Source organism: Lactuca saligna, chromosome 4 (genome assembly GCF_052625555.1).
Source record: "Lactuca saligna cultivar CGN05327 chromosome 4, ASM5262555v1, whole genome shotgun sequence".
Classification (NCBI taxonomy): domain Eukaryota; kingdom Viridiplantae; phylum Streptophyta; class Magnoliopsida; order Asterales; family Asteraceae; genus Lactuca; species Lactuca saligna.
In genome coordinates this window covers 43,600,415-43,625,396 of record NC_136420.1, presented here as the reverse complement: position 1 = coordinate 43,625,396, position 24,982 = coordinate 43,600,415, and the positions used below count along the sequence as shown (strand labels likewise).

The window sequence follows — 24,982 nt, the reverse complement described above, 5'->3', positions numbered from 1 at the left end:
TGCAATTAATGTGATCATTTAATTAAATCCCTACAATTAAGGAAACAAAATAAATAAGTTTTATAAACCCTAATGACGGCTTCCTCCAAATCATATGTACCTCTTTTCCATCTTCAAAATCCATCATCCACAATCATCATCATCTTGGCTGCTGACCACCACATTCGTGATCTTCATCTCCTAATCTTCGTGCTTCCTTGCCGCCACCGTCGGAAACCCGACAAGTCTTTTCCCTATTTCGACTGTAGCATCTGCTCCGCTTCGTTAAAGATTCGGTGGTCACTCTTTGCGACCACCTTTATTGTTGATCGTGTATCTACAAATGGTTATCTTTCCCCACCGATTTTGGCGCCAAGAAACTAAAGATCGCATCTTCAAATATTGGTTTTCCTTCAACAATCAAATCGATGTAAGGTAAAAATCCTCTATTCTTAATTGTCGATCAACATGAAATTCAATTGAATTATTAAAGATATATATTTAATTTTATGATTTTGTTGATTTTTTTTCTTAAAACTAATGAACGCATAAAAATAAAAGTAATATTTTATCTTCATCATCGAAAACGATTATTGTTTCAAACTTATCTCAGTAAGTTAAGGAAGAGAACGATAAATTATAATAAAATAGAATTAACATAATAGTCAATTTGCTTTAATTTGTTTTCAGTGGGGCTCAATTTCAAACAAACATTAAAATTGTTTTTGTTTGACGATAAGTGGATAGCCGAAATTTGTTTTTGATAGTATGTATATGGTAGTATTTTATAGGTTCAATTTGGTATTATGTGTGTATTATATATATATATATATATATATATATATATATATATATATATATATATATATATATATATATATATATATTTGTTGTAGCCTTGTAGCTTATTTACTTTAACTACTATTTGAATTCATTTGCTGAACACAGTAGATACAAACATAAAGATGATTTTTTTATGTGGTGATGGTTATGAAACTCATGGGGTTTTTTGGCTTGAATGGGTTCCAGTAAGTTCTTTTGGTATTACCATTGTATTCAAGAAAAATGTTATTGAAAAGGATAGAAATAGAATACAGTAGATACAAACATAAAGATGATTTTCTTTAATTGTCAATTCTCCTCTTCCCATAAACGCAAACATAAAGATCGTTTTGTTTTAAAATTGATGATTCTCATCTTCCATTAACCATTATATTTGCTCTGTGCAGTACCAATCACATGATTGTTCTTCTTCTTCATCCAATTTAACATTCTAAAATTTCATTTTGTATTGATATATAATATTGGTGAGGGGTCATTCTGCCAGAATTGAATCCAGTTCTGTCGGAATGGAATCAAGAATTCCAATTCAGTTGGAATGGAATCATGATATTTCATCACTAATTTGTGCATTTTCTACAATTATTGGTTATGGATTTTGGAGCAATTCACAGGTCTTCATATTTGTAAAAAAGACTTTAGTTTTTTATTTTTCATTTGCTAATGTGTTATTGGGTTCTAAATCATAATTGGATTTCGTTTCACAGATACTTGAAGAACGGACTGCAAAATTGAAAGTGATTCTCATCAACAATATTCTTTTAGAATGTATTAGTGTCTTTTGTTAGATTTTATTGTTTTTTTTTATCAATTTTTAACCGTTCTTAGTTTTATTTTTTAACAATAAATGTAATTCTTAGCAATTGTTACCTATATTCGTTAAGAATTAGTGTAATTTTTTGTTTTTATTCTTCAATTGATGGTTCAAAAATTTGTTATTTTTCAATAAGTTCATTCCATCAAAATATGTATTCTGTCAGAATACTTATTATTTTATGGTTCAAGAATGTTTCAAGATATTCATAAACGTATTCTGTTAGAATGACCTGATTTAAAAGAATGTTTCAAAATATGAATTGATATTCATTCTATAGGAATATGTATTCTAGCATTCAATATGTATTCTGGCATTCTCATAGAATTTATCATTTTAACAAAAATATCATTCTGACAGAATGTATTCAGTTATTATAAAAAATACATTAGAATTAAATCAATTAATATTTAATTACTTTAAAAAATTCAGAATTTTAAAATTAGAAGAATTAATTATCCCTAAATTCTCGAAAATTTCCTTTTTTAAATATAGTTAATTGTCCAAAATACCCTTATGCTGAAAATTATGTGATTATATGGTACACGCTACCTTACTATAATATCATAGACTCTTAGATCAGAACCATTGATTATATTTCTCCGATGGTCCAGATCTGTGCATTCTGGTACACAATAGTTAGCAAAAACAAAATAACCTAAGCCTATATATATATATATATATATATATATATATATATATATATATATATATATATATATATATATATATATATATATATATATATATATATTGAACCCATTTCATTACATCATTAACCATCATGAAGTATTTGGAATACAACCCTTTCGAACAGAACTTTATTATCTATTTGCATGTATAGTTAATAAATTCCTTTAATTTTCTCATCTTTTTGGCTCTCCATTAAAACTAATGTCATATGAAGTAGGGTTTTCTTCTTTTTCTTCTTCTTCTTCTTTATTCCTAATGTTTGGTTTCTTTTACAAAATTTCCTGATTTCTATTTTTAAATTTCAATTCAGATTCTTGATTATCTTGGTAACTCTCCTGATGCTGATGCACTAGTACAAAAATAAGTTATGGTCACACCAAAAAACTGTGACCATATGCTTATAGACACACCATTTTTTTTCATCGGAAGTGTCACCGAAGGTCGTGCTAACTCACCAGCTGGATATATTTCTAGTAGATCCAGGTGATGACGCAACATTTACCTGGGTTAACTTAACTATTCGTCTAGTTAAGATTAAATCATTATCTGATTCGGTTTTGTTTGAATTTCGTGTTTGTTCAATAGCTGAAATACATTGATCTATCTGATTTTGACTTTGTATCACATGTATCCAAAATACGAGTTCAGGTAACAACTTTATTTTAATATACCTTAGATGTTATTCAATTTGGCTAGAAAGGGTAAATTAGGAAATAAAATAAATAAAGAGCAATCTATTAGTGGGAGGGTATTTTGGGTATAAATGTTAGTTAGTTTATTGCAACAATGCTTATAAGAGGGTATGTAGCATCATCATCTATCATGTGATAAATCTAATATTTCATACATTAGGAGAGGCTAGGCTCTCAAATCACTAGCAAATTACAAGTTTTATCTTGTTATTTTGAGTCTTATCAATACATCAGTGAAGTATTGGTTTTCTATTTCTGTTTTGATCTCATATACTAAATCAATTCATAGTATGCAGGGGCCTGTATGTCGTTGCATATCATGAAATTCATAGTTATCATGTCTATTTGGTATTTGTTTCCATACTTTGTCGGTTGTGGCGATACTTAGTAAAACAAAACTTTGATTTTCTACAGGAACATTTGAATTCAGTAGCACCAAATCATGAGAGTTATTAATTTATTATTGCACCCACCCTACCCTTCATGGCATGGTATATTCAAAAATTTTGTGATTATTTATAGAAAAATATGCTAGAATCTTACATAACCAAACAACAACCAAGTAATGAAAAGAAATTAAGAGGTTGTTCCTTTTTAACTTAATGGGCTTAATCAAGCAACAACCAACCAGATCTGCTATAATCTTATTTATTACACCAACCTACCATTTTGTATGCAAGTATCTTATTTGGTTGTGGTGTTTTATGTTTTAGGAAAGTGTGGTGTTCAAGGATCAAATTAAAGTTCTTTTGAGGGATATGCATGAACATCAGAAAGAGTATGATGAAATGAACCAATAAGTGCAAAAGTTGAATCAGTGCTTATCCCAATATCAACAACAAATCATGAAACTTGAGGTTATAATTTTGTCTTCCTTATTTTAACATTTCAATTCTTTATAAAGGGGAGAAAACTCAGAAAATATGACAATGTTGATACAGTTAGGAAACTAATCAAAGTTTTCTTAGATTAAGTCTCCTTATTATCCAATAATATAATTTTTAAGGTGGATGTATGAGATGTAATATTATAACTTTTTTGGCTTAAAAGAGTCAATATTTGATATTTGAAGGTCAAATGCGTAACATTGTAACAAGTAACTGAACTTGCTCCAGATTGATGCTGCTAAGCCTGTTGGAGAAGTTTTTGAACCAGTTAAGGCCCTTTTCACCCCATTGGTTGAATAGGTAAAACAAGTTATGTCCAATATTTACTAAAATATCCCTATATGTCTTGCATGTTGTTGGTCGGATATTATAAATTACTGTAACATCTTCAGTCTCATGTTTAAGTAGGTAAAATTACAATAAAACCTGACATTTTCATTTGTGTATTTTACAGGGAATTGCTAATATTGGCTCTATGAGGTTTTTCCAAATAACATGAAGTATGAAGTTTTGGGAAGAAGTTCAATTACAATAAAGTTTAAATTTTATTCTTGTTGTTTCGTTATATTTTATATTTAGAGTTTATGTGTTCCACATTTAAACATATTTGACATTGATGCAAAAATAAAATGAAATTTTAATTAATTTCCCTGGATTATAATTAATTAGCTTCTTTTTATTTTATATTATAGCTAAAAAATGTGTCGCTAAAAATATATATATATATATATATATATATATATATATATATATATATATATATATATATATATATATATATATATATATATATATATATATATAAAATTTAGAAGTAATATTATAAACTAAATTCTCCCTAATATAAAAACCGGAGTCGTGTACGTGTAACCCTACAATCGAAAAACCTGGAAAACCCTAATGCGCGACATTACAGATTTTGATTCTTTTCCACGCACAGTCTTTCACGTACAATGGGGGAATCGGACGCTAAGTATGCTGGCGTCTCAATTGACAACTCTGCGTCGGAGTCAGAGGTTCTAAGCAAGAAGTAAGCTTTCATATCCGCTGCAAGGGTTTGCTATTATAATATGTGCTAGAGATTCCAAGGTTTAATATTTTGTGTTTGATTTTGTCGAAGTGCTCTAAAGAAGGAGCTGAAGAACAAACAGAAGGAGGAAAAGAGGCGTCTTAAGGAAGAGGAGAAGGAGAAAAAGGTGAATTAATTAAGCTTTTTGTATTCTAAAAGCTTGGGTTTAGTTTTACGAGTCATGATTTGTAATCTTAATTTGAAAATTCTAGATCATGTGACATGTCACTGTGCTTTTTAATTAGTTCTTACAGCCAAAATCAGCAGTCCGAAATCAGTCCGCTGCAGATGATGAAGACACAGATCCAACAGTATGATTATTTTCTTAATTATTAATTTATTATGTAAGCTGCATATTCTCTTTACGCGACTATGATATACACATCTCTTGTTTGGTTGCAGCAATATTATGAAAACCGCCTGAAAACACTTGCTGCTCAAAAGGCAGCAGGATTGAACACCTACCCTCACAAATTCCATGTCTCCATGTCCATTATTGAATACGTAAAGAAATATGAAAGCTTAAACAGTGGAGATCATTTGGAGGATATTCAAGTATCTTTAGCTGGTTAGTCCATCATTAACATATATATATATATATATATATATATATATATATATATATATATATATATATATATATAATTGCACCCTTACTCCTTCCAGGGCGAGTTATGAGCAAACGGTCTTCTGGATCAACACTCTTCTTTTATGATCTTCATGGTAATGGTGGAAAAGTGCAAGTTATGGCTGATGCAAGGTAAATATAAAATATTGACCTTTATTTTTATTTTTATTTTCAACTCTAAAATCTATCTTTTTTTTTTCTTCTTTTTTTCTTAGGAGATCTGATTTGGATGGAGCTGAATTCTCCAAGTACCATTCTGGTGTGAAACGTGGAGATATAGTTGGTATTGTTGGGTTTCCAGGTGCGTAGTTTTGTTTTCTTTAGATTTATTTTTTTATTTTTTATTTTATTTTTCTTAAAGTTTTGTTTATAACAGGAAAAAGCAACAGGGGAGAGCTGAGTGTGTTCCCAAAAACATTCAAGGTGTTAACTCATTGTCTTCATATGGTGCCAAAGCCAAACGCCAATGTGAAGGTAAAAGTTTGTTAGTGTTAAATATTAATATTGACGTATTTACCCCTAATGGTTTGGTTTGTTACAGAAAACCGAAGCTTGGACTCCAGGAAGTGGCAGAAATCCTGATGCATATATACTAAAAGATCAGGTATTCAATATCATTATTTGCATGTGAATATGATTTTTCATTTAATTTATTTTTTTTATTCTAGGAAACACGATACCGCAAACGTTTTATGGATCTGATGCTAAATTCAGAAGTGACACGAATATTCCAGACACGTGGAAAAATCGTATCTTACATCAGACGTTTTCTTGAGAATCTTGATTTCCAGGAGGTAAATTATTAAAGTAAATCACTTTTACTTTTGTTAATGGCTAATAATAATTATTTGTTGTTATTGTTATTGAAGGTTGAAACTCCGATGATGAACATGATTGCGGGTGGGGCAGCAGCCCGCCCGTTTGTGACCCATCACAATGATTTGAATATGAGGCTGTTTATGCGAATTGCCCCTGAACTTCATCTAAAGCAGCTTGTTGTTGGTGGAATGGAGCGTGTATTTGAGATTGGAAAACAGTTTAGGAATGAAGGGATTGATTTGACACAGAGATAACTGAAGAATTGTTAAGTGGTAATTAAGCTTGTATATTTTTATTCTGTGTTTAGTCCAAAAACTGATTTGATTCTTGAATCAAGGTTTCTTATCGATTTTGGTCCTTATTCCAAAGTTCCAAAATCGAAATATTAAAAAAGGGGGTTTCAGTTTTGGATTTTTTTTTCTTTTTAATATTTGCTAAGATATAATGAATCAGGCATGGTGAAGGAGCTAACAGGTGGCTACAAAATTAAATATCATGCCAATGGGTTGGATAATGATCCCGTTGAAATCGACTTTACCCCTCCTTTCAGGTCAATATCTTACTAGCTATATAATTGGTTTTAGACAAAATTACACAGATGGTCCATGTGGTTGGCACGAGAGACCAAAGATAGTCCTTATGAGGAATTTTGGACGAGTATGGTCCCTGTGGTTCCAAATTGTTGCACGAATAGTCCTTATGACATACTCCGTTTAATTGTTGTCGTTTATCTAAATCACGTGACCCTCACACGAGGGTATTTTCGTCATTTGCTTATCCCTTCTCTCTCATGATCTGCAAAAGATAGTCCCTTTCCCTATAAAAATTAAACCCCCATCACTTCCTTCTTTATTTATCGTCTCCTCTATTCTCTCTTCTCTCTTCTGTGTGTTTGTAAGAAAATTTGCATAAGAATGGTAAATTGTTTTTGTGGAAGGCAAGCGGTGATAGTGACATCATGGACGGATCTCAACCCAGGGCGTAGGTTTTGGAAATGTCCTAGTAGTTGCGGTTTCATTGCATGGTTTGATGAGCCCATGTGTCGAAGGGCTGTGGCTGTCATTCCATGTTTGCTAAGATCCAAGAACAAGCTTCAAGAATCTCTGCTGCAAGCAAGTTTTGAAGCAAAAAAAGTGAAGATGATGCTAGTTTTTAGTTGGGTTTTCTTTTTCATGTATGTGTACAAAAGATGCTAATAGTATTAGTCTGGAGATGATGGTTCTTTTGCTTGTGGGTAGATAGATGATGGTTCTTTTGCTTGTGGGTAGAATCAGATAGTACTATTAATTTGAAGATGATTTCGTTTTTTTGTTTGTGATGTAAGAAATGTTCGTATGTATGAATGGAATGCTTTTTATTTGGGAAACTTTTAGTCTGCAACTATTGAAAAATATTGGTCTGGAACGTAATGAGTGTAAAATATTGGTTTGCAACTTAATGAACTATCCAGATCCATTAAAGTATAAAAAATGAAAGTGAAAGGTTTTTATAGGGTTTAGACCATTGTAGTATAATGTGTGAACCATTGTAAAGCCATAACAACATTAGAAATGTTCAAAAATAAAATGCAAACTTTTGCATAGTCATAAAGTTCATTACATAACCTTAAAGTGCAAAGTCATAATACCAAAAAAATATCAAAAGAGCTTGCAGACTAATGTATCATAACCAAAAGAACCATCTTAGTCTAGCACCCTGTGTGAACCATAATACCAACAAAAGATAAAGACACACAATAACCAACTTAGTCTGACCTTTCTAAGGTACCAAAACAAACAACACAAAAGACCTTTCTAAGGTTCCATAACAAACAACACAAAAGACAACAAATCAAACTTTTTCCTTCATTTTGGATTTATCCTTAAGTTTGGTTTTCTCTTTCATTTTGGATTTCTCCTTTTTTCCATCTCCCTGCTTCTTTGCCTTGCTAAGCTTCTTGCCCCCTGCCACCACATTTCTAACTTCAGTTTGTCCCCCTTGTCCCTTGCAACTCCTAGAGTTGTGACCCTTGTTCTTGCATTTGCTACAAGTAACTGTAAGGAACTTCCTGGTCAAACTTTTACCTTGATTATTTGGTTCTTCAGTTTGAGCTCTCTTTCTCTTCTTTTTTGGTCTGCCTACCTGCATAATTAATAAATTATAAAACAATATAAACGTATACTAACTTGTAAATTGAAAATTATTTACCTGTTTAGTATGTTTGGGGGGTGTTAGTATTGTGGGGCAATCTGACTTTGGCCACATACTTCTTCCATTGATTGGTTGAACTTTGTACTTGTACATTTCATTCCATGTGCTTAACCTATAACATGGATGTACCCACTCCTCAAGAGGTGGGACATTTTTTGCCCCATGCTCAACCTTATCCCAAATGGCACTAACAAGATGAGAGCATGGTATCCCAGTGATCTCTGTATGCCTGCAACTACAGTTCCTGTCCCTCCAATTAACCACAAATTGTTCCCCCATTGTCCCAGTAACTTGAGTCTTCTCAGCACCATTAAATATGCAAGTGTATTGAGAAGCATGTTTCTTAACTCCATCTAAAAGTTTTGTGGCTGTTGGGGTAAGAGGCCCTTGAGACTTATCTATCACATTTTGCACAATACAAATTCGTTTCATTAAGTATTCCCTAATATATTCTAAACATGTAATTATAGGTTTGTCTCGAGCATCTAACAACTTTGAGTTGAAAACTTCACATAAATTATTCAACAAAATATTTGTATGTGCTCTTCCTGTACAATGCAACAAAATATCTTATAAGAATCTGTCAAAGTGTAAATCTTCCTTGAATCTGTCAAGGTGTCTAACTGTTATATAAGGGTAAATATACCTGAAATATGTGCTCTGGCCCAATGTTTGGGTGGAATTTTCTTTAACCAATCACATGCCTTTGAATTGAACTTGTTAAAATCTTCCATGAATCTGTCAAAGTGTCTAACTGTTGTTGTTGTTGCACATTCCCATAAATGATCTCTGTGCTCCTTCCCCCTCCATTGTAGCTTCATGTTTTCGTGAATATGTCTTAAACAAAACCTGTGTTCAGCGCTAGGGAATAGGTTGGCAATGGCAGGTAAAATCCCCTAATAAACAAGTAACAAAAATGTTATTTTTTAAAGGTAGCAGACAAAATTACACAGATGTCATGAACAAGTATCATAAGAAGACTAACCTTTTGCCTGTCAGAAATAAATGTGAAGTTTGAATTTGTAGACAGCTCCAAATCTTCACCTAGACACTCTAGAAACCAACTCCATGAGCTTATGTTCTCGGCTTCAACTATGGCATATGCTAGTGGGTAGATCCCATTATTGGAATCAAGACCCACAACAGTGAGAACCTGTCCAGGGTAAGGTCCCTTCATGAAAGCCCCATCGAATCCTAAGAAATCTCTTAAACCTGCCTTAAAACCCAGTTTTAATGCACCTAAACAGACATAAATTCTCTTAAACATCCTAGTTTCCAAGTTTGCATTTGGTTCACTGTATACATCAATCTTCACAGTTGTTCCTGGGTTGCACTGTTGTAATTCTAGTACATAATCCCTGAGAAGGCTGTATTGCTTTTCATAATCTCCGTGAACATGTTTCTGAGCAAGTTGTTTAGCCCTAAAGACCTTCATTCTTGACATCCCCACCTCGTATGTCTTTTGTAACTCTACACGCAAAGCTTTGACTGGGATAGTTGGGTTTCCTTCCACTTGTTGAAGAATGGTGGTTGCAAGAAACTTAGAAGTACACGCTTTAATAGATCTTGACTGCACACATCTATGCTCATGAACCAAAGTTTTCACCATCCAATTGCTTTCTTCATCAGATCTAGAAATTAATACCACCCAAGGGCATGTTGTTTTTTGTGAACTGACTGTTTTGTCCTTGCATTTGATTCTACTTTTTGTCCATGGCCCACCTGTCATTTCTAGGACCACACCCCTGCATTTTGCCCTAATTCTTTGTTTATCATTTTTTGCAAAATAAATGTTTCTCCTAGTTCGAATTGAATGCATTTTAATGTAGTCCTTCGCTTCTGATGAGGACTTAAATATTTGACCCAGATAGGATGCAGTTTCATGTATTACTCCTGATGAACACGTGGTTGGTTTGTTTAACCTTCTCATTAACTTCTTCCTCTCATCTTCTTCTACACCAGCTGATTCAAACAACTGTGTATCTATCACCTCCAAATCGTCATCAACTGTGACATCAGGTGCATTGAATGATTGGTGGTTATCTAGATTTGGAAAAGAATAAACACCACTGTGGAAGTCTTTCATATTCACTTCGACATCCTCCACCAAATTAAGTTCATCCACTAAAAAGTCACTATCCTCGCTTATACTTCCATTGGTACTAGTCTCATCACTAATAGCATCTCCAATTTCTTCATTGTCCCCCATCTGTTGGTAATCATCGTCCCCCATCTGTTGGTAATCATTATGATCCATATAAAAGAAAGGATCAAAGTCTTCTGAAGGTCCAACATCTTGGGCTTTGTTAAGCTCCTCACTTGCAGGCTGAACTCCAACATCTTTCAATACATCTCTATCAAAATGTCCAAAAGGTACAACAGACCTAGAAAAGTCATAGTTCTCATTCAAGTCCAATTTTCTACTACATGATCCTACCTCTGTACTTGTAAACTTTTTTCGATTGAGTTCCGGAGAAATAGGCTCATTGATTTCTTCCAATACGACCTTATTTGGAGACATAAAGTATGTATGGAGTCGAGTAGTTCCATGTTCAGTATACACTATAATCTCTTTATGATTAGCGACATGCTTACTTAACAAAAGTACGTCTGAGTCATTACCTAAAGGAAGTAACCCATAATCGATTTCAATCTCTGGAATCAAGAAGTGGTAGTAGATAGGCTCACCGTTGATATAACCTATCTCCTTCATCATATCGTCTAACTCATGTACGGAGAACACGTCCATGTCTACGTAGTCAACATAGTCGATACTCCCACCAACGTAACGTCTTCCTGGGTATTTTGTGAACATACCCCCATGGTGAATCTTGAATGTGCAAAAACTACTTAACTCAACTGAAAAACAAATAAATAATGATATGAGGAAAGAATGAAGTCTCAAAATTGAATGTGCATAAATTACTTAACAAAATTGGAAGTTGTTAACTGATCACTCACCATAAGCTTTGATCAGGTCAGGATTTTCTGAGAATTTTGAACGGACATTCCACAAAGTTAGAACCATCGCAAATGATGAAGATGAAAACCCTAGTTTCCGTTTGATGTTTTGCAGTGACGAAGATGATAAACCAGAGGAGAAAAGAAAGGGACGATTTCTTGGGGCAACGTAAATGGCAGCTGGATGTAAGGATCATTTATGTATATGATCATTTCGTGTAACAAAGCAAAAGACGAAAATACCCTCGTGTGAGGGTCACGTGATTTAGATAAACGGCAACAATTAAACGGAGTATGTCATAAGGACTATTCGTGCAACAATTTGGAACCACAAGGACCATACTCGTCCAAAATTCCTCATAAGGACTATCTTTGGTCTCTCGTGCCAACCACGGGGACCATCTGTGTAATTTTGTCTTGGTTTTATTTATTTGATTTATTTATGTTACAACATTCTACATTGGAAAAATCTGTTTAACTATAGGAAGTCCATCATCTAATGTGATTTTTCTAACATGATTGAAATTTTTCAGAAGGATTGACATGATTGGAGAGTTGGAGAAGATAGCTAATCTTAGCATACCCAAAGATCTAGAGAGTGATGAAGCCAATAAATATCTAGCTGATGCATGCACAAAATTTGAAATCAAATGTCCCCCACCCCAAACAACCGCACGTTTGTTAGACAAAGTAATAAATAATCCAAATCCATTTTACAAATTGCTAAATTAATGCGGATTGTAACTTTTTAATTAAACTGTTTGATGTGTCAGTTGGTGGGACACTTTTTGGAGGAGACATGTGTGAATCCTTGTTTCATAATCGACCATCCTGAAATCATGAGTACTTTGGCCAAGTCCCACAGATCCAAACCAGGTTTGACTGAACGTTTCGAGTCGTTCATCAACAAGCATGAGGTATGTGATATGTGTATGTGTATGTGTATGTTTATGTGTATGTGTATGTGTATGTATGAATTCTTTTTTTTTTTGTACATTAATTATTTTTATCTTTTGTTTCTGATTTTGTTAGCTTGCCAATGCGTACACTGAACTGAATGATCCAGTGGTACAGCGCCAACGATTTCAAGATCAGTTAAAGGTAATCAATCAATGTTGTGGTGTTTGTGTTTCTTTATTAATTGTTTTAAATTTTAAATAAATGTGTTTAGGATCGACAATCGGGGGATGATGAAGCAATGGCTTTAGATGAGGAATTCTGTACGGCTCTTGAATACGGGTTGCCGCCAACTGCCGGTTGGGGATTGGGTGTTGACCGCCTTGCTATGCTGTTGACCGATTCACAGAACATCAAGGTTGGTTTGTGCATGCCATTCGTCACTCTTACTTTTTTTCTTTTCCATTTTTGAATTTTGTTAATGTTTGGGGGAAAAACAACAGGAAGTTATACTTTTCCCGGCAATGAAACCACAGGATGAAAGGTACATTTGTTGTCTTAATATTTTTTGTTTGTTGGGATATATGTATGTTGCATACAAACTGATGAAAATAATTATATGCAGCCGCCTGCCTGCAAGGGATGCTGAAAAGTTGAGCTCATAATGTACACATCTTGAAGCTCTTATATTTTTATGGAAAGAATTTTGGGTTAATGACTTAGAAGGGTAACATAGTTTAGGTTGTGCTCACGTTTAGTCCTTGAAGTTATTTTTTGTTCATATATTACCACTGAACTTATTTGGATTGTTCATATTGCATCAGTATTATTGGTTGGTGTAGGTAACGTAGTTTAGGTTTTGTTCACATTTAGTCTCTTAAGTTTTTTTGTCTACATATTAGCATTGGACTTTTTTTGATTGTTCACATTAAATCATTATAAACTTATTTAGGGAGTTGGTATTATGTTCTTATGACCTTGAACCATTTTTCAACTAACCTTTATGAGAAGTGTTTATGTTTGAGCTTGAAACTATTCAATCTTTCATTTTCTTTAAATTGTCATAACTCATTTGTTTGAAGTTGGAATGTCATAATCTTTTTCAACACATAGTTTTATGTGTATATTTCATTTTAGAATTTAGAATATATAAACACCTTATTTGGTTACATATTGATTGGGTTATGGGTCTCGAAACATAGGGTATTAAAGCTGAATTTATGTTATTTCAGCATTGAGTTTACTATTTCTACTTCATTTTAGACTATATAAACACCTTATTTATTTATATATTGGGTTAATTTTTGTTTGTTGGTTTGGTATTATTCTAATCACTTGGCCTAAAATCATTAATTAGTTGTAGCAACCGCATAAGAACATGTGCCGATTCTAACTGGGTATTGAATCGAAAATTAGCATCGACACCGAAATCGATATAGTCAAACAGGCCAAGTTCTCGGTTCTCATTATTAGTCTAGCATGTTTTGGTTCCAAATCGGTTTCAGTCCGAATTGAGTTCGGATTGGTTGCTCATCTCAGTTCCAACTAAGCACCATAGGCTTAGTCAACCTTTATCTGACCAACTACCAAATACCATGCAGACTCATCAAACAACGCAATCGGTCCTAAAATGATCAAGGCATTTCTCTAGTGATGTGAATAAACAATTGTTGAAAGGTTTAATGACTTATAAATGTAATATAGTTTAGTTTTTGTTCACATTTGGTTCCTTTTGTTTTTTGTCATTATAATACCATTAAATTTGTTTGGACCGTTCACATTACAACCTTATGACCGGCTAAAGCCTACAATAACCGATCATAATGATGTAATGTAAATAGTCCAAACAAGTTTAATGGTAATATGTTGACAAAAAATAACTTCAAGGACTAAATGTGAATACAACCTAAACTATCAGGTGAGTTTCATCACTTATTCTTACTTGTGTAGTAGAATAGTTGTATATTTTTACATTTGATGACAAGCTGGGTCTGAGTGTTGTTCATGTGTATGTGCTGATTATATATGTTGAGACTGACAAGCTGTATCTAAGTGGTGTTACTATGTATGTGATGATTATATGTGTTGAGACTTCGGGTAGTCTCTAGGGTTGCTGATAACCTATAGGATGTGTTGTTTGTGCACTGAGACTTCAGGTGGTCTCCACTGTTGCCGATAACTCATAGCTGTTTATTTGTGTTGTGTGTGGTATTTTGGGGAACTCACTAAGCTTTGTGCTTACAGTTGTTGTTTATATGTGGTGCAGGTACTTCTGAGGATCGCGGGAAAGCGAAGGTCTGATGTACACACTCGTTGGGAGATTTTGTTACTGGGCATTTTGTGGCTCTCTGATATTTGTAGTGATGATTTGTATTTGATACTTGTGATTTTTTGATGGTTTGGTTTATGAACAATATTTTGGGTAATTTGAAAATGAAAATTTTGGTTTGAAATTTGAAGCGTTACATTTTTAACACTGAAAATTTGATAATTCTAGTATTAAAACATTGAAATAAAATTCATACAACCAGATTACACTTACAATAACAATTTGAAATCTTATCTTCATTTCAACACACAAATATGATATACTTTAAACATTATTATCCATGAAAATTCACAAAAAAACAAAAATTCAAAATGTGTATTATATGAAACACTTTAAACATCAAGATCAAAATGGTGCATGAAGGAGAAACTTCTTCACCTAACTTGGTAATTCTTTATTATGAGAAATTAGAAAATGGATCCATGTCTGCCATTCTTTATAGTTGATATTTACAAAATAAGCTTCTCTATAGTAAAGCAACAACATGCACTAATAGTATTATACCAAAAATATCAGTAAGCTTATACCTAAACTTACAGTTGCAACAAGGTCAACATGAAAATTAGTTTCAATCACTTACAACAACAATTTGAAATCTCATCTTCATTTTAGCACACAAATATGATATTTTTCAACATACACTTCTAACACACAAATCGATAACCACTTCAGCACACAAGAATCAGAAAAGAAAAGAAAAAATAATTCAGAAATCAACAACATCAAGAAACACATTACCAAATCAGAAAAATATATGAAAGGTGAAGTAAATCAGCAAAATCGATTAGAAGTGGAAAATAATTTAACCAAAAAATCGATTTTAGCATACCAGAAAATTGATTAAAATTGATTTCATGTTCAGCAAATCAATTTCAGTTCAGAAAAATGATTTCACTGATTTTAAACAACTAAAAACAAGAATCGAGGAACATACCTATCGTTGGTCAACGATCTGAAGGGTTCGATTGGGCACCGATGAGAAGAGGGTTACACTGACGAAGGGCTAAGGGCGGTGACGAGTTGAGGCCAACAATCAGAAGTAGTGGAGAAGGAGGAATGATGGTTGAAGGAAGAGGGTAGAGAAAGCGGTGTTGTGCAAGACGCCAGCCAGAAGGGTGTCAGTGACGACGAGGGCGGACCTGTAAGCTGCGAGTGATGGCGACCGGCGACTAGTGACTTGTAAGCTCTGATCTCTTACGATTCGATAGGAATGGAAGAACGATGAGAGTTGTTTAAGAGCAACGTTTTCTTTTTACTGTTTTATGTCCCGTTCTTTTTTTTAGGTTTTGGTCATGAAGAGGTTAGAAGTGGCAAACCCAATGCTATATGGGGTACAGGATGGAAAGAGGTTTTTGAGTCCGAAGTCGTTTAAAAAACAAACGACTGCGAAATAAAAAATGTTGTTTATATAGTACACAAAAATAAATGGTAAGAAGAGGTGTTTTTTTTACAAAAAAGAAAAATTAAATTGTTTCCTACCTATTATGCTTACAAATATTCCTACATGCTATCTTATTAAAAGTACTAGGTTATAACCTGTGGAACCACGGGTAGTATGTTTAAAATATTTATATGGACAAAAAAGAATATTAAATGTTGATAGAAGGGTTCCAAAAAAGAAATTCAAACCTAAAAAATGATAGATAAGGGGTAGAGAAACCAAAATTGTATTTCAACAATCCAATTACATATCAAAATCTCCATTGTTGCCCTCCATTTGATGTTTCTTCCTTCATTAGACATGTCTCACATTCCCCCTTTCCTATATATATATATATATATATATATATATATATATATATATATATATATATTCAAAACAAAAAATTAATAAATAATGTTGAAAACCAATTTGAAAGTTTATATAATAGTTATTTTTTCTATATTAACTCATTACCTTTCTTCTTTTTGCCACCTCCTTTCTTTTTTGTCTTCACAAGTAAATCTAATCATGCTTTGATTTCAGGGTCATCAAGCATTTTAGTTGGTTGCAACTCTTAAAGTGTATGAGAGGTTATTCGATCGGATCCATTTTGCATCTAAAGAACTATAAATCTTATATGCACCACAAAATCATGACACCGTGGATAAAAATTGAACTTTTGCCCCTCCAAAGAAAAAGTAAGAAAAGTCATAAATGCCTTTATAATTGGGGTTAACTATGGGGTAAAGTTTGATGAATTATTTTACCAAGATTTTCATGAAGAATAAGGTGTGGTTGTAAAAGCTCATGATTAACATATTCACCACTAACCCCAACCCTAACGAAGCGTATTTTTCTTCCAAAGCTATATCACCAACACAAATAAATTGTGAAAAATGCCCTCACTTATTATAACTATATATAATTTTTTTTATTCATTTCAATGAAGGTAATTTGGTCTTCTAATAAATAAGAAAATATAGAAATTGGATTCTTTTATTTTCCACTAAGAATGGTGAACTCCATCAAGCAAAGATTAATTTGCAAGTAAAGATGTCATGGAATGGAATCTTGAATTCCAATTTCTTCCGAAGCAAAAATAACTATGCCATCTACTGTGCTTGTGACTATATCAATTAGATAAACTTCATTATCCTCAATCTCTGCATTACCCACTCTTGTTTCTAGATTTGAAGCACTTATCTATCTAAATCATTATCTACTTCCTCTCCAATACATAACTAGATTTGGAACTTGTACATATCAATATAAAATACATGTAAACATACTTTTGCAAAGAAATAAAGAAATAGTAATCAAGTATTAGAATAGGCTTCAACTTTCATTTATATAAAAGAAAGAAAAATTTATTAATTCACCTAATGAAAATATTTGGATGACCAAATTTATAAAAAACAAATCCACTTTCACACACACACACACAGACACACACACACACACACACACACACATATATATATATATATATATATATATATATATATATATATTGTTATACTTCAAAAAGCTAAATTTACATAATAAAATTGATTTTTTGAATAGTCCTCTACTACCCTAAATATGTGATCAATAAGATCATATGATTAGGAATGAACATTTTCCGCAAGGGAACTTCATTTAGAGCAATTCTAAGAGATTTAGTAGAGAAAGGTACATGCAAGAAGATTAAAATTGACTTTCTTATTCTTTTGTTAAAAAAGGCAATACATTTTATTACTCAGTATATTTTTTTCAAGTTCCTCGTCTCACCATCTTTCAACACATCAGAAAAATTAAAGATTAAATAAATCTCAAGAAATAAACTTTTTAAACTAAGAAACAATCAGCAATCCCTACCCAACAATTGGCCTATATGGACTCACATTTCCCTCTTAAATTAGTAAATGGGTAAAGAAAGGTTGAAACTTCAAACTACCTTCATCAATGGCTTCAACATCATCAAGTTGAGATCCAAAAACCATAATGTTACCTAATGGTGTCATCCAATTTGACATACAAATGTCAACTGCATTAGTCTCCCTCATTTTACATAACCAGGCCAAAATGATGAAACATGATTAGTCTAAGTTTAACTTAAAACATCTATTAGGAAGAAAACAAATACCCGTTATGCATAAAGAGCATTTTTATAGAAAATGCAAACAAGGGCCAGATCGATATAACCTCCAAATTTCAAGGAGTTCTATTCCACTTAACTAAGCCATGTTCATCATTTGGTAATAATCAAGGAACATTATCAACTTGTGGAACTTCATAATCCTAATAAAATCAAAATATATATTGTTACCTAGGAACATTGATAATGAGGAGTATTGTGTTTATTTGTGTGGTAACTTGTAGCTCTCGGAGAAACATGTTTCTTTGACAACAACATGATTTCTGGAAGAAGTTTTAAGCAAAATAAGGGGGATTCAAGTTTCAAAAGGCCGGAGATGACAGTGAGAAAGGAGAAGATGTAGCATGGTGGAGGCGGTGGTCACACAAACCTCACTCGCATGAATCAATTCAGCAAACCAATGCTTGGTTTGTAAAATTTTCAAGAACAGAAAGTTATCGTCCTTTGAAGATTATAACTTTGAATAAACTTCAAGATTGTGATTCATATAGATTTGAAACAATAAACCGAGCAAAAAATGTAATTATTACAGAAAATACTTGTTGATCTAACAAATCCAAAAATGGCAAAAGAAAGAGATGGTATCACTAAGGTTTCAGTGGTGATGGTTGAAATTGAATTATTTACCCTTTAATGATTTAATTCCATGACATTGATTATGTTAGTAGATAAGGTTTTGCTCGAGTGTATCTCAACCCTCACCAGAGAAACACCAAAGCCGCCACTAACCAAGCCTACAAACCACAAGCAAATCGTGATTTCCTGAATAAATGCATAACACAAACAAATCACATAAACTAAATATACGATGAGAAAGAAAATACATAGATGAAGTCAATATGTAGTCCATTATACAAAATCAAAGAAAGAAGACCTATTGAAAATAAAGTAATGATTTTTTATTTTAGATTGTCTGTCGAGGTGGTGGTCCATGTGGATAGATGGTCGATTAGGATTTCGGAGAGCAGTGTCAGAGTCGGAGTCACATAAAAAAAAAACTTAAAGAACGTTTCTCATATAAAAGAAGATGACAACAAGATCCCATTCAATATTTTGCTTCCTGATTTCTTGCTAGATTTGTTGAAAATTTATGATTGATTTCATGGGATATTAGTAACCAAAAAATACAAAGAATCGCATATAATCAAGATTGAACGGGAAATGAATTTAAGTTTATTGAAAGCGTATACGTGCTAATTTTTTGCTAAATCAATGGTAATCAATTTCAACTAGTGGGCAAGCCCGTGGCAAACCACGGGTCACCATTGTGGTTGTTCTTGTACGTTTATTAAACCTATTATTACTGAAATGTGTCTTATCTTATTCACAAAACATGACAAATTGAAATCCTAAAGATAGACGAAAAAGGGACAAAAGGAATGTCAAAATGGTCAAAGGGACTGAAAGTGAGATATTAAAACACATGTGGCTAATCTGTAATGAAAAATAAGTAGTAAGATAAAAAAAAGGACAAAAGGAAGACGAAAATTAAAAAGGGACTTAAAGTGACAAATATTAAAAGATATGTGACCAATCTCTAATTACAACAGACAAGAAACCAAAATTCTCAAAGTATACACAAATGGATCAAAATTGTCAAAGTATATAAAGTATTGTGGCAAATTTTTAAAAGATAGAAAGTACATTATTCCTAATAACGAGTTAATATAGTATATAAAATTTAAATTTCAAATGAATATTCAAATTTAGGAAATGCATGAGAGAAGGACACGTGTCAATTGCTCATCTATAAAACTAGAGAATTGATGGTAAGAAGAATTATTTTATTAGTAAAGATAAATAAATATTAAAAATATATCTAATAGAATTAAATTTAGGCTTTATTTATTCCTACTTTATCTCCACTTATCTCTACCCTTTAATCATTTTTTCAATCATTGTTTTTACCAACCATTTTACTTTTTTACTAAACATTACTACTTTTAAATATTTTAATAATTAAATTATGATTACATTGTTATTATTAATAGTTTTTTAATATATAATTAGTTAATATTTATAAACCTATTTATTAAAATATTATTTTTTTTATTTGGCTTAATTATAGATAACATATTTATATTATTTTTTTAAAAGATACATCAATATTTGTAAATAGGTTTACTAAAATATTTTTTATATTTTTGATTCTATAAAGTATGATATATATATATATATATATATATATATATATATATATATATATATATATATATATATATATATATATATATATATATATATATATATATATATATGTATGCATCACAGTTATCCATTTGTGTTCCTATAAAAATACATAAGGCTTCATTTATTCCTACACCATCTCCACTTATCTCTACCATCTAATCGTTTTTGCAATTATTGTTTTTACTGATTATTTTACTTTTTGTTTTTATTAATCATTACTACTTTTAGTTGTATTAATAATTAAATTATGATTACATAGTTATTATTAATAGTTTTTTAATATATAATTAGTTAATATTTATAAACATATTAATTAAAATATTATTTTTTTATTTGGTTTAATTATATATAACTTATTTATTTTATTTTTTAAAAAGATACATAAATATTTGTAAATCTATTTACTAAAATATCTTTTATATTTTTAATTCTATAAAATATGATATATATATATATATATATATATATATATATATGTGTGTGTGTGTGTGTGTCATTTTTTTTTGTTACGATAACAATTTTTTTTAACTTATTGTGCCTCACATATATAATGAATTCAAAATTTTACCTTTACTAATAAACATCATTAAACATATTAAAATGGTGTTTGGGATTACTTCTTAAAATAAATTTTGGAACTTTTAGCTTTTTCAAAAAGTTAAAAGTTTGAAAATGTGTTTGGCAATTCTAAAAATCCTTTTAGAATGATTTTTTGGCAAGAAGAAAAATGAGTGATTTTAAAAGCTAGAAATTGTAACTTTTTGTGATTTTTGGCTTTTTAGCCTTTGCTTCTTCAAAAAATAATCCAAACACATTTTAAAACACTCTTTTGCAAAAAGTTATAAAATAAAAAGTCTTTTAGTTGAAAATGATTTTTTAGGTTAAAAAGCAATCCCAAACACCCCTAAAAATATGATATGAAAATGTTAGTTGGCAGCCATCAGATGAGAGTTAATCGTGCCACCAAATGGTAGTTAATCGTGCCAACCTAGCAACCAAAAAGTTATATATTACTAGTAAACATTATTAAAACATATGAGTTTGATATATTTTAAAAGAAAAATAAGTTATATTTTTAAAAAAAATCTATAAAAACATTGGTTGGTATATCTTAAATATAATTTGTTTTTTTAGCGGGTCAAACAAAATAATTTATGGCTATAAAGAAACTATAACCCAATTCACTTATCAGACTTCGATGGTCAATATTGTTGTGACAATATTAAATAATAAAAAATATATATTTAACTCGCCGTCGTTGTAGTTATTTTGAAGACCAATATTGGAAAATTTGAAAAAAATCCAAGCGAAACACTAGGAAATAGGAAAGTGTAGGAAACAACATTTATTTATTAAAAAAAAAAAAACTAAACTAAAAAAATGATTTTTATGAAATTTATCCAATATACGACTGGTATATATATATATATATATATATATATATATATATATATATATATATATATATATATATATATATATATATATATATATATATATATATATATATATATATATATATATATATACTAGTCGTATACCCGCGCAAAGCAGCGGGCGGCGAATAGTTTTTATCGACAATTAATTTCTTTTCTGCTGACAATGATTTGTTCCGGTTTAACGATTACTTTGTTTTAGGAAACATTCCACATTAAATGTATTGACAAATATCACTAAGTGTTAGTTTCAATTCAATGATTCGTTTTCTTTCTAATGGTTATTAGTTAATCGTTTTCTTTCCAACGATTATTAGTTCATTTAGGTGAACAATTTCTTTGCAACTATCAGATCAAATCATTAAACCATTAAGTATTAACCAAATTACAAAACACAAAAGGACCAAATTAAATAAAATAAAAAAATAAATTACATAGTAAGAACTCATTTCCAAACCAGCGACGTTGAATAGTTTATCTCCAAGAGGAGTTTATATTCCAACGAATAAGCAGCGAACGTACATGGTCAGTTTTGCGGTTTTGGGTATGTGTTTTTAATCTATTGATCGAATGTAAAAAAGAATTTTTTTATTCCAAAGAATAAGTAGCGGACGTACCTGCAAAATACAACAGGTGGTGAATGCGAGGTGTTTTTGTAGTTTAGCTCCGAGAAAGATTTTCCTTCTGGTGATTGTTTTATTTTTCACGGACTTCAAATAGTTACTCAGTAAAAATAGTGAACAATTTCATAGTGCCCTTATGTTGACTATGTTAATAACCTAACAGTTAAATGAAGATTAATATACGTTACAAAAAACTATGTTATTACAACAAAAATATAAAGTTATAAAAACTATGTTATTTTATTCATCTATTTTACCATAAATTAAAAACAAAAATATAAAGTTAATTTAAAAATATTTTTTGAACAACAAAATCAAAGTCATCATTTAAAATCTTAACTGGAATAATAACTTTTGGAAGTTAGAGATAATTTTTTTGAATTCAGATTACAAGACAAAAAGTTGATATAAAAGAAATTATAGATATAAGTTATCTTATTATATTAAACTTTACAAAACGTTTACTACTTTTGCATAAAAAATATTATTTAAAATGTATAAATTAATATAAAAAGAGCACTACAAAATTAATTGTGTACCTTGTTCATTCCCTTTATTGTTTATTTATTTAAAATAATATAAAATCTTTTCATTTTATCTACATGATAAGCACCCGTTTGATGCAACTTGTATTAACCAATGGGTTTCAAAACTACAAAATGAATAGTTGAACTTATTTTTTATGCATACTTCAACATTAATCTTAGTTGAAACATAATTTATAGTAGCAAAAAAAATCTCAACAACTCATAAAGTATGTTGTTATTTTATGGAAAACAAATACCTACAGACAAATCATTTCCGACAAAAAACTCATTCAAGTAACTGATTCTCTAGGGAAACTTGTTTAATTTTTGGGTCATTTAAAAATGAAGAAAGTGATGAACTTGAGGTTTTCATTCGGTATTCTTTAACCACTCTGTACTCAAGCTGCAAGAAAATACAAATATTAGACACATTAGTTGGACAAAAGGAAAATACACAATACATTGCAGCCTACTTATGTTTCATTACACACATAGATATTGGCCTACTATCATTTCACCAAAAAATTATGTTTCATTACACACATAGATATTGGCCTACTATCATTTCACCAAAAATTCACAGGCTATTATAGATTGGCCTACTATCATTTCTTTAAATTAAACAAATGTTTTATTCTTTGAAATCCAACAAAAGTATTAATAAAAATTTAAATATGCATTCTCATTTCTTTGAATTAAGCAAATGCTTTATTCTTTGTTTCTTTCATTTGATACACTAAAAAAAAAATTCAATACCAAGATAATAAATGGTTAAATACCCTACGATTGTTACATTAAGCAAATTAATCTACTGTGAACTTCTTCCTGAAGCTTTTCTTCCCAAGCATAAAAGATAAAAAGGATACTAATGCTACTACTAACTTCAGAGCAACTCCCTCTTTCTACAATGTCATACACTGTCACATATCAACATAGAAAAGAAACATGAGTACCTTTCCATACATGTAATATAAAAATATTAAATGACTGATCCAAAGTAACTTATCGACAGTAAAATTAAAAAAAAATGTTTTAAAGTCTTTATTTATTATTAAGTATTGACTTGTCGTATTCCTCATGTCTACAATTGAACTTTCAACACAAAAAACATATATTAAGTATGCCTTTTAGATATTAATATTCAAGCCAAAACCATTTGACATAGAATGCAAACCTTACATTATACATAAAACACATATACATACACACACAAACTTACAAAGCACATAAACGTACAAAGGAAGAGCATGGGTGGTTTTCAATATGCACATAATGATGAAGAATTTGCAGAAACCTCTTAAAACCAAATTAACATGGAAATTAAAAAAATCATGTTTATTTAGTTATCAGTTTGTAAACTAAATCCCAGCTTAAATAACTTAAACTGGGTAAAAGCATCATCTAACCCGTTCCTTTTTCCTATACAAACATAAAAACTGTGATTTGATCATTTTGGGGTAAACCCTAGGAAAAGACAGAGTTTCAGAGTACATGTCTGCTTCTTCTCTAGGATTGCTTATTCTTTAGATTTGCTTCTTCTTCATAAACCTAAAACCAAAGAAAAAATAGCCAGTGAAAAAGTAAAGTGATGAACAAAAAGGAGAAAAGACTAATGGAGATGAAAGTTCATAGAGATTTACTCATTTTCATTGTTATTCAGCCCAATAGTTTCATGTGGTCCTTCCTCTTCCTTCTGTCTCAGACCTAGTCATCGAAGATTTCTCATTATTACTTCTCCAAACATACCGAAGAAACACATGAGCCACCAACAATAAAGCATGCAAGCCACAAAACAGTATATTAAAAGAAACTTTTATATGAAACAATCTAAATAGAGAACCTAAATTG

At 31.1% G+C, this 24,982-nt stretch overlaps 1 protein-coding gene across 1 annotated transcript; it reads left to right on the top strand.

Annotated features, from left to right (window-relative positions):
• Positions 1–4,787: 4,787 nt before the first annotated feature.
• On the top strand, positions 4,788–13,134 carry LOC145039541 (lysine--tRNA ligase, cytoplasmic-like). The gene is given in 17 exon segments (XM_078987578.1): positions 4,788–4,935; positions 5,026–5,101; positions 5,220–5,285; positions 5,377–5,542; positions 5,641–5,734; positions 5,818–5,903; positions 5,979–6,076; positions 6,144–6,206; positions 6,271–6,396; positions 6,472–6,758; positions 6,861–6,971; positions 12,106–12,262; positions 12,346–12,489; positions 12,605–12,673; positions 12,744–12,887; positions 12,973–13,013; positions 13,095–13,134. Coding segments are annotated over 17 exon segments (1,845 nt in total). The 5' UTR covers positions 4,788–4,858.
• Positions 13,135–24,982: the final 11,848 nt, after the last annotated feature.